Genomic DNA, 10,952 nt, shown 5'->3' on the forward strand with positions numbered 1-10,952 from the left:
GCTTCCTCCGCTCGGGCCCGAGACCCGGTGAGAGCTACCCCCAATTTAAAACCACGTTTGGTTATAGGATCAAAACCGCATCTGGAAGCGCACCGCGCTCGGTGCTTTTCTGGAGCTCAAGGCAGAGCGGTTGCTGGCAGGGAACAAACCTGCCTGCCCTCAGAGCAGAGGTGTGCTTCCAGCTCCTGGAAATAACCAGCTATTTGTTTTGGTTTCTCCTCAAGTACTTGGTACGATTTCACTGAAATGAATCCTCTTTTGTTTCCAATCTCGAAACTACTTAATTAATAGTTCGGGGTCGTACTTGAGGGTAAATTGTCCATAAATGTTTAATACGTGTCAATTGACAAAGGTTGGGCACCTCCACAGCCAGTACTTTGATCTGGTGTAGGCCCAGCATCACAATCAAAAAACCAAGCCACAACCTGGGGTGTTTTAAAATTACCTAAATAGTTCAATACTTCCCAAGATAACCGGGAAAAAAACAGGGTAGTGGGTTTATTTTTGTGATCAAAAGTCAAGTGCCTGAGAGATCAGTTCTTCCCTGACAGAAAGGCCAGATTTAGGGGAAAGGCTACAACAGACAAGCAAAGTGCAGGCAAAACTGAAGAAAACAAGCGTGCCCTTACAAGGAACAAAACAGGAAGATTACAGAGGCAAACCAAAGCATTGCTCACACGTGGATGAAAACATCCAGCTGATGTGGGCTCTGCCTGGGCAGAAGAGCAGGAGCATTCTGCTTCAGGACTTCTCAGAAGGCTTGGAAAAGCCTGGATGGGTTTCCAAGGCAGGTTAGAGACATCAGTTTACCCAACCGATGTGGCAATCCTAACAGCAGTAAAAGCCAAAATGGCACAAACTAATAGATGTGAAATCCTCTATTAGGTGGTCACTTCACAGGATGGAGAAGAGCAGGAGAACATCACCATAGTGTATCAGTGTGGCTCATCATCTGGAGCTATAAATCATACAATCAAGGTTCAAATTAAATTAGGTCCAGTAATAGTTGCAATAATCACTGCAGAGTGAACATGGAGTGTATCCAGGGGTCCCTCCTGGGAATCAGTAAACCAGCCCTGAATCTGCAGCATCCATCATGGTCCTTGTGGAGCTGACCTGGACCAGTGGGCAGGGACATGGAAGTATCAGTGCTAATGTAACATCCACCAAGGCCCAAGAGTCAAATCCTAAATTGGTCCTGAATCCATCCCAGCATCTGGGAGTGCTCTATTTTTGGATCTTCCTCCAGTGTTTGTTCAGCAAAAGATCTGCCTCAGGAGTGGAAGTCTCCCGCTCACAAGCATGGCTGCTAAGAGCTGCTTTTACCCACAGAGCCTGAAGCACAGCCAACACTCAGTTAAAGGTACTCTGGGTGAGAGGACAAGGAAGTGATCCTCCAGAACCACAGGAGCTGTGACTATTTAACTGTTCTGAAACTAGTCTGTTTCTTCTTCCTGTTCTACCTTGTGCTGTGCTGCTTTCTTCAAAGGCAACAGTTGAATTCCTCGATGCTGACTCAGAAAGGAATGCTCTTTCCAGCTGCAGTCCACAACTGCTTCCTTGCAGCACCTGTTAGTTTCCCTGGTAAATGGATGCATTCATTAGTACAAGGCTTTAATTTAAAAAGCTTGCATGCCACCTCCTAGGGGTAAAAAAGTACAGAGGAGAAATGTCACTGTGCGTGATATGAACACAGTAACTTGAGCAGCCATGGTAATGGAAGAGCTATATCCTGCAGCTGGCTGAGGAAGGGGGACAGTGGGACACTTGCTAATGCTGTTAGAAGAGGACATTCAAGAATAAAGGACTAAGCAAGCCATAAATAAGAATGACCAGGAACACTCTACTAAACAGGACTAACTCCACTACAACTGTATGGTTCTGATATGCTGGTATGGTACAAGAAGTCTGTAATATAGAAGCTTGGTGCACTTAAAATGGGCAGAACTGCAGCCATAGTTCATAAGGTATACTCTGATTTTATGCTTGCTTGCTTTTTCTCCTTTTTTTTGTGAAGAACATGAGCTAGGGGAATAGGGAAGATGTCACATGAGAACTTGTGGTGGCAGAAAGTAATTCCACAGGGGATAAGGCCAGGGCACCAGAACTTCTGTTACAAAGAAGTTAAAAAGAAAGAGGAGGTATTACAGGCTTGTTTGAGACTCAAATCTCCCTGCCACACTTGAGTCACCTTTCTGTCCTTCCCTTCCGTTGTGAAATATTTAGAGTATACTGCAAATATTTAAAGAAAAAAGCCCGTGCAAACAGTTCAAAACCTGCACTTTTAAATTAACCAGTTCAACAAAGCTGGAAGGGCAAAGGGCTGGATACAAAAAAAACCCCACAGATCTGGTGTTAGACCTGTGACGATCCCAGGAAGTCATTTCTAGGAATACAAAACAGAAGCTGCACTTTAGACTGACACAGGCCTTGCCTGTGTGATCCTGCCTGCTTCCTTTAGCCAAAAGGAATGGGATTGTGGCAAGTTTAGACAGATCCCAGGCACTGGAGTGCACGTTACATGAATCAAGCTCAAGGGCTGTAGCTTGGAGACCAGTAATCTGCATCTTCATCTGTATCGCATGACCCAGCCTTCAGAAACTCCCTGCTTTGTAATGACCCTCTGTGGTTTAAGCTTCCACTTAAAAACACACTTCAGCACGAGTTCTAAGCTTTCTGTTTGCAGGAGAAAGGGTGCTCTAGGGTGGGTGGGCTGCAGAGGCGACACCCCAGCAAAAAGCTGGTCCCAGCACCAAGTGAAAGAGGGGAGACAGGAGGATGCAGCTCTGCTCAGCTTTTGTCTTCTGAAGCTATCAATGGGAAGCAGCTCCTCAGGGAGCTCTGCTGCTGGCGTAGATCAGGCCTTTTGGACAAAGGAGATGTCATATTTTGAGGCTATTCTGTGTTCACTGTGAATGTCTACTGAGGTCACCTCCGTAGGTGACTGTACCCACTCTAACTCAAGCGTTTTACAGCAGTGAATGTTCATTTATGTGCTCTGTAAATTATCAGCCAGCTGTGGCTCTGTGGAAGTAGCAGACTTAAAGGTAGACAGATTACAAGGGATTCCTTAACAGCGTGTGTGTGCATGCACAAGGTTAGCTTTCGCCTTTTACCCTAAATAAAGTGGAGTTACCTGCAGGGAAACTTCTCTGCCTTCAGGGCCAGGCAGGGCCTCTGCTTCCATACTGATGGCAAAGCACTCACTGTACTCTGAGCATTATCAGGTAGGAGCACTGGAATTTGAGGACAAACTAGGCAAAAATATTAAGATTTATACCACAAGTTGACTGCTGCTCTGAAGATTAAAGTTTGTGTGAACACAAATCCCATGTGTTCTCACCAGCTCTAGCGTTGTCTGGGTTTTGTGATTCTTTTTGTAATTACTTAAAAGTTTGATGTTACCCTAACTGAGGCCAAGATGGGGTTTGTACCTTGGGAGGCTGACTATGCCTCAGCCAAGCTTCCCTTCCACAAGGTACATGTCACGTATTGTATCCACCCTGCACACAGTGATAGCATCCTGAGGCTGCAGACTAAGGGACTTTTGATCCACTTCACAGAACACTGCTGCAATTCCATAGGTGGAGATGTATGCAAAAAAGTTCTAGCATATTTTTGCTTCATTTTTTTTTTTAATTCAGTCATAGTTCAAAGAGACTGTTCAGTTTGAAAGAAGAGGATTCACAGAGTCCCTTAACCCGAAATAGCTAAAGGCCTAAATTAAACAAACCTAAACGCTTTGGTTACTATTTCTGTGCAGCAAGCCTGTATTTTCAAAACCCCAGTGCTAAACCTGTAGGTTTCCACACCTGTTGGGGCATATTAGGCCAATGAGAGTCAGTCCAAGATGATAAAATTACAGGGTTGTGTCTTAACTGAAAGCAAAACTCATCACCTTGGACAGACTTAGATGCAAATTTAGTCTTCTACACAATAGCAGAGCTAGTGAAGGTGAAGACTTGTTCTGCCTAAAATTAGTGGTTGCTAAACCCATCTGCACAGCCCGTGGCATCTCCCATAAATGAGCCTCAGCCATTCACCTCCCAGTCCACTCTCCCCAGCAGCTTGGTCTGATGGACTCTCTCCCAGTCTGTTCCCCAGTGCAGCCGGTTCTGCCCTTCCAGCTCTAGCCCAGCAGAGTCGTCATGGACACTGCCGGAGGCGACAGAGGGCACTCCAACAGCATCACATCCCCGTGTGGCCTCTCAGGCGAACAGTGCAGAGGAAGGAATGAGCTCTGCACAGTGGGCAGAAGAATCTGTTAAGTCAGCAAAAGAAATACTTGAAGGAGATCATAGAACAAGACTGAGAACAGTCTTTGGATGGTATATTTTTATTATATACTTCATAATTGCTATTACAATGTTGGAGGCAGAGTCTTAAAAGAAGTGTGAGACTGCATGTGGCTAGAGGTAAAGAAATGTAACAGCACTAAACTAACATTCCTCAACACACTCATTTCTCCTTTCTTCCCACCAAAATGGAATATAAACCCCCCCCTCAGGTTTAAAACATTCCATTGGAAGTTCTAAGCAAAAAAATAAACAGTTTTTAATAAATAGAAATGCTCTCTTGATTCCATTGTGTTGTGTCAGCTTCACATTCTTTTTTGTATAAAATATCGAGTGTTAACTCTTTTAAAAGTTTATTGGTAAGATTCAAAGAGCAATCATTAAAGCCTGGAGCATAGGTACTTTGTTTTTTAAATAGAGCACAGCTTTTATAAATAGCTAGATACAGAAAACAATAAAATAGACAAAGCAGTAATACAACTGGATGTGAAACAGTGTGTTTCCAGGTGATATTTCAACTTCTGAAGCCAAACTGTCTCCAACAGGAGCAACTATTTACATATTAAAACATTTACATTTGGGAAAACATTTAGCTCCCACATTATTCCACTTGCACTGTACATTCAAACGGAACAATATTTGGTTCTTCAACATAAAGCACCTTATATAATATTTTAAGCACAAGATAAACATTCTGTGAGTCAATATCACACCTTTGGGGGGGAGTGTTGGACAAAGATCTGGACTCTGGATTAATCAGCTACACATTAGTTAAACACAGAGTACTAAATTCAAGTTCAAAAGACAAGTCCAGACAGATTTTCCTAAAGAGGAAAACTGGATGGAGAGGGACTTCCTGGGTCTGAAAGCCCTGACCACTGCTTTTGCTGACATCCCTTCATACAAGCCTCTTTCAGAAGTGCAACAGCATTTTGCCTTCTACCCACACTACCTCTAACAGAAGCTGTCTCACAACCTAACAGCTGTTACAGTGAAAAAACTTCACCTCATCTGAAGCCTTGATTGATCACAACCACCTTATTTACAAACTGGTCTTTAACTTAGTGATTTCCTCTCTCCTGCCAGCATTTTACTGCTCCTTATTCCCCCATAATCATTTCTGCCCCTCATTAAGTATCCTGCTTTTGAAAAGTAACCTTATGTTGCTGTAACTGGACAAATGCTGGGTTTCAGAGAAAATGGAAAAGCCTAGAAAAAACATCTGCATTGGGAAAAAGTTGGCAATGAAACCAGCATTCCACTGTAAACATTCAGCCTACCTCCAGTTTAGACAACAAAAGGCAGAAGCCAAAGTGCTCTAAAAATATATTTGGAAATAATTTAACAAATTCTTCATGCTGCTTTACCTCCCAACCAGGAATTTAACCCGAAATTACTACTCTATTTCCTGCAGGAAGAACATGGTGCCTGTCATTTACACGCCATACAAACGATAACCAGCACCTGCAGACATGAAATCCCCCTCTGAAAGCGTGGGGTGCCTGGAGCTACCTGGTGTCTTCACTGCGTGATTAAGACCAGCCATCAGCATAATCAGACAACAGTACACAGATTCACCTTTCATTCTGCAGAACCTTGCCAAGAACACCACTGAGAACAAGAGCGGATAGAGAAAACTGAAATCTTTGGAAACATGGTTGTGGAGCACTAAGAGTAAAACCCACCATAGTACAACCAGGTAACTATCTGCTTTGTAAGAAACACCTTTGTTGCTGAAAACTGAGAACATCACCTTATGGAATGACTTGCCAGTAATCTATCTCAGCATTTCTAAACACTACAATATAAACATCTAATTCAAAATATAATCAATATTCACACAGAGATATTAAGAACCTAAAACCTGCAAGAGAAATATGTTGTTTCTTAAATTAGTGGCAGCAACAAATGATGATGTTCTCCTCCCTGCAAGATATCAAGCACATTGATTTACTATCAACACATTCCATAGCACAACTCTTCTGTTTTCACACACTGGTATTTTTCTGATAAAATCCAAAAGCTATTTACTTAAGAATTCTTACATACACAATCTATGCACTGACATCAGACTTCAGATTAAAAACTAGAACATTACAGAGATCTCCCTATTGTACTCCAAAAGGAGCATTTCTCCTCTACAAGTACAAATTGGAACTGCATGTTTACACCATGGACTGTATTTTGTAATGCAATTCACCATTATTGAACCTAGTAATTGCTGCAGCCAGCCACCTCAGCAGAGGATTTAAACAAGGTTTATTAAGTAACAAACAGGTAGGTAGCTACTGGCTGATGAACACCTCTTTCTCATTGAGAATATTTTCAATAATAATGATCAAACCCTGCAATTTTGATACTTCAGTAACAAATGAAGATTGTCTTAATTCAGAAAGCCTGGATGTAAACAGTCCAAGCAAAGGAGGTTTAGATCAATCTATGGAGTGGATTCTGGACCATTCCTGGTTATACATGCACTGAATATCTTTACAAGCAATTGCTGTTAATGGAGTATCTGACACAATTCTTTGACGGTGTCATATCTGCAAAGACTGAACTGCAAAGATTTTAAAGGCAATCTGTGTGACAGCAGTCTACTCTGGTTCACCTATAGAGTCCTAGTAGATACTGGTAGTGAGCACTAACTACATTGCTGCCTTCTTAAGGCTAAACATTTCTGCTACATCACATCACATTCATACTGCATTAAGATGCTGCAGGAGTTTTTGGCTTAGGAGAGGTTGGGAATGAGCAAAGTTCCCAACCCATTCAACCTTCAAGGAGACAATCTTAGTAATAAGGAGTGTACTGGGGCATGGATGTGTAGAGTTAAACATGCGTATGATGTCAAAGCAAACCTCTCAGTTCTCTCTGCCTCACAGGAATCCAGATCACAAACAGTGAGATGATTTGAGGCTGGGAGTGTGAAAAGCTGGAACCAGATGTCTGTAAAAGGAAAAGGCATTTGAGAGGAACCATTCCTGGTAGAAGGCAGGCTGTGGGAGTGAGAGGGGTCCTTGAAGTTCTGAAGTAAGGCACATCCATCTGCAAACGCAGAACCTTCAGCATTTTGCAGATGCAGTCATTTGTAATTTTTTTAACACAGTACTAAACTTGACTGCTAAAAACCAGAAAACAGAAACCAACAAACCCCACCAAACACAACAACAACCCTGGAAAGTCACTGAAACAAACCAGCTTTCTACAAGAGGAAATAGATCTGAAAAGCCCTGCAGAAATGATCAGTACATGCACAGACTTCTAGGCAGCTGTCTTGGTTGGTTTTCCATTTTGCTTCAGGGTTTTTTGCTTGGCAGGGGTGGGAGGGAGGGGGCAAGTCCTTCACAATGCTGTGTCATCATCTTCTCCGAAATCTCCCACCAAAAGTGAATGCTTATCTGGTTCAGTAAGAACTACACTGTTCACTGAACGCTTGTCTGAAAAGAGAGAGTTTATAGAGGCTCTACTGTAATTGATGATTCGATCCATTAAGCTCAGTTTAGGTGAGCCTGTCCCAGTCTCATCAATTCCAATGTGGACACTGATTTCCGATGGGCTCTTGTGCCTCATTTGGCCACGGGCCCGGAACTCAAGTTTCTCAGGACTTGGTTTCTGGTACCTAAGGAAGGAAAAACCAGAAGATGCCAAATACATCTCGGGTTGAAGGAAAGTGCACCAAAATACAGAAAGTAACTACTCTATGCGCTGTGATCATGCACCAGCCAGAGACATTTATAATGTGATCTCTTACACAGTGATGAAAGCTTCAGATTTAAAGGCTACTATCCAACCAGAGGCTAATTCAGTGCTTTTTGGCCAGGACACAGAACAGGTAAAGCTGACACACATCATTCAGTATTTAACTGCTTAAGTGGTGCTGAGCATCTGCAAAACATGTTGGCAAAATGCATATACTTGGAGTGTACCACTGTAGCTACCATTTACCAACTCTTCTGCTCTCCTTCTGAAACCTCATGTGTTAAGTAAACAGTAAAAGGTACCACAGTGCTACACTGCTCCTAACTGCAGAGTAAGGAACAGCAATGCAATGACAAATGCAGCAGATTGGTTTGCTTACTACAACAATCCTGTGTCAATGTGGTGTTCACAGCTGCACTATCTCAGAAACCAGTGTGTCCTGACAAAGGCCACTAAAGAGTTCTTCATTGTGAACATGCTTCTGACTTGTACATTTCTCTTCACATGAGAAATGACATTTTCAAACACTACTGTCTGAAGCACTTTGGACCAACTGACTCCTCTTGAACACAGACCTGTCTGAACTGTTCTGTCACAGTCCCACACTTACTTTCTGCCACTCTTAGCAAAAGACCTGAGCTTCAAATCCAAATTGCAAACCAGAGAGTTGTTCATACTCACATCTTTAATAGCAAAGAAGAAAGCACAACAGAAACAGAGGAGGCAGCCATGGCTGCAGATCCCATCCAGGGCTGCAAAACCAAACCAATGGGCAGGAAAACACCTGGAAAAATAAGACAGCAGTAAGTTCAGAGCAGGAACAGCATTATTCATGTATTAACACATGCAATTTCACATGGACTGTCTAATTTTAGTTGTATTTTAATATGTTAATAAATAGCCATAATGTGGGAAGAGGACAGCTCACAAGCAATACCACTGCAACATCCCCAGGCAGAGAACTCTGCAGTTACTGGCAGTCAGAAACAGAGAAAATAGATACTCTTCCACACAAGAGTAAATCACTGCCATCTTCTGCCCACGAAGAACAACCTGATTTTACTGCAGGGAAACATTCACATACCAGCAGCTATGGGAACTCCAACGAGATTATAAATTAGAGCAAAGACAAAGTTGATCCGGATCCTTTTCACAGTTTTCCTTGATAGATCTATACTTGCTACCACATCCATCAGGTCATCCTGCAAGTTAATATGTTCATTAGAGAGGTCAAAGAGAGGGGGAAAAAAGCATACATGTAGTCATCATACTCTCATTTTCAAGCTAACTACCATACACTGGATGTAACAGACTATATGTAGTAAGTATTCTGTATGCTGCTCTAGTTTGTCCACATAGAGCCCATAGAGCAGCCCCAACCTTACTCCACATGTCACTGTAATTCAGATAATGTACACAGCACCACACAGTTCAGCTCTAGACACTGGCCACTATTTCTGCCAAGGGGTTGTTGTTGATGTGCAGGAAGCAATGACTATAGCCCTTGGAGGCACTGTGGTATGTTACTGAAACATAACTTACATTTGCCAAAGGTCAGGTCACCTTTTCCTCCTCTGCCCACTCTCAAACTTTACTTACCCCAAAGCTCTGTGCCCAGAAAATAGGAAGGGTTCCCTCACAGGATAAGTATCACTACACTAACCAAACATGATGAAGACAATCTCTGCTCCAGTTCTGCTGGCTTATGAAGTTGTACACGCCAGCAGTGCCTGAACCGTTCAAGACATCCTGGGCCTTCTAACCCTTCTCATTTCATGCTAATGAAGCACTTGTATTTCTTACCCTAATTAGAACCACATCAGCTGCCTCAATGGCTACATCAGTACCAGTGCCAATAGCAATTCCCACATTGGCCATAGCCAGAGCTGGGGAGTCATTGATGCCGTCTCCAACCATGGCCACCCGCTTTCCTTCGTCTTGCAACTGTTTCACTTTGGCTACTTTGTGGGAGGGAAGAACCTCTGCGAACACTTTGGTGATGCCAACCTGAAGAGAGAGAAAATACAAACCTGTCTTGCAGCTTTCCTACTATTAAAGCTTCTACCTTCAATAGGAAGGTTGAAACCCATGTGATGATTCACGAGCTAAAGACCAAACCCATCTGATATGAAAACAGCTCTGAATTCCAAGTTGACGCTGCTTCCATTGAAAAAGGCTTCTTTTGTTCCCCCTCCTTACTCTGAATGTGTTTACACCACCGTTTTTCACAACAGCCCAGTTCTATGCCAGCCACAAGTGACAGCATGAAACAACATGCTTCCTGTGAGTGGTTTGTAGCAAGCTGCAAACCCAAGCACGTGTGTAACAGCTTACCTGAGAGGCAATAGATCTTGCTGTTTTGCTGTTGTCACCAGTCATCAGGACAACTTCTAATCCCATACTCTTCAGAGTGTACACTGCAAGCTCAGCTTCTGGTTTCACAGTATCAGCAATAGCTATCAAGCCACAAAGAACTCCTAAAAGAACAGAAAGAATGTGTTTGTAACTTTTTCCCCCTAAAACAATAACATCCTTTTCCCCCCCAGTAAGATCAATTCCAGAAACAGTAATATTGACAATAAAAAGCAGAACGAGAACAGATATCAAGACAGCAGTGTTTAAGGCAAGACAGAACATGGACTGTCCAACAACAATAAAAATATCCCTTTTTTCTCCTTCTCTTTGAAGTCTTTACATGATTATTTAACTAATACTTAAGTATAATTTTAATTTAATTATATTAGCATATTTAAATTATACAACCCAAACATTTTAAAATATTGGTAAACATTAATATTTAAGATATTATAATAATGATTAATATTATTAACAATATTATTAGATACTAGGAAAAAATTCCTCACTATGAGGGTCGTGAGAGATTGGAACAGGTTACTCAGAGAGGGCAGAAGCTGTGGCTGCCCCATCCCTGGCAGTGTCAAAGCCAGGGTGGGCACA

The 10,952-nt window shown here is 42.4% G+C and overlaps 1 protein-coding gene across 1 annotated transcript in view; it reads right to left on the reverse strand.

Moving 5' to 3' along the window:
* Positions 1-7,617: 7,617 nt before the first annotated feature.
* Positions 7,618-10,952, reverse strand: part of LOC104411870 (copper-transporting ATPase 1-like) — a gene marked incomplete at its 5' end in the record, with an annotated part of 5,452 nt that continues 2,117 nt past the window's right edge. The window contains 5 exons of the mRNA XM_010022408.1: positions 7,618-7,914; positions 8,676-8,778; positions 9,079-9,196; positions 9,798-10,001; positions 10,329-10,471. Coding sequence (XP_010020710.1) covers positions 7,638-7,914; positions 8,676-8,778; positions 9,079-9,196; positions 9,798-10,001; positions 10,329-10,471 — 845 coding nt within the window. The remainder of the gene's footprint in view (positions 7,915-8,675; positions 8,779-9,078; positions 9,197-9,797; positions 10,002-10,328; positions 10,472-10,952) is intronic.

The sequence above is a fragment of the Nestor notabilis genome, unplaced genomic scaffold (genome assembly GCF_000696875.1).
Source record: "Nestor notabilis isolate BGI_N333 unplaced genomic scaffold, ASM69687v1 scaffold22809, whole genome shotgun sequence".
NCBI lineage: Eukaryota > Metazoa > Chordata > Aves > Psittaciformes > Psittacidae > Nestor > Nestor notabilis.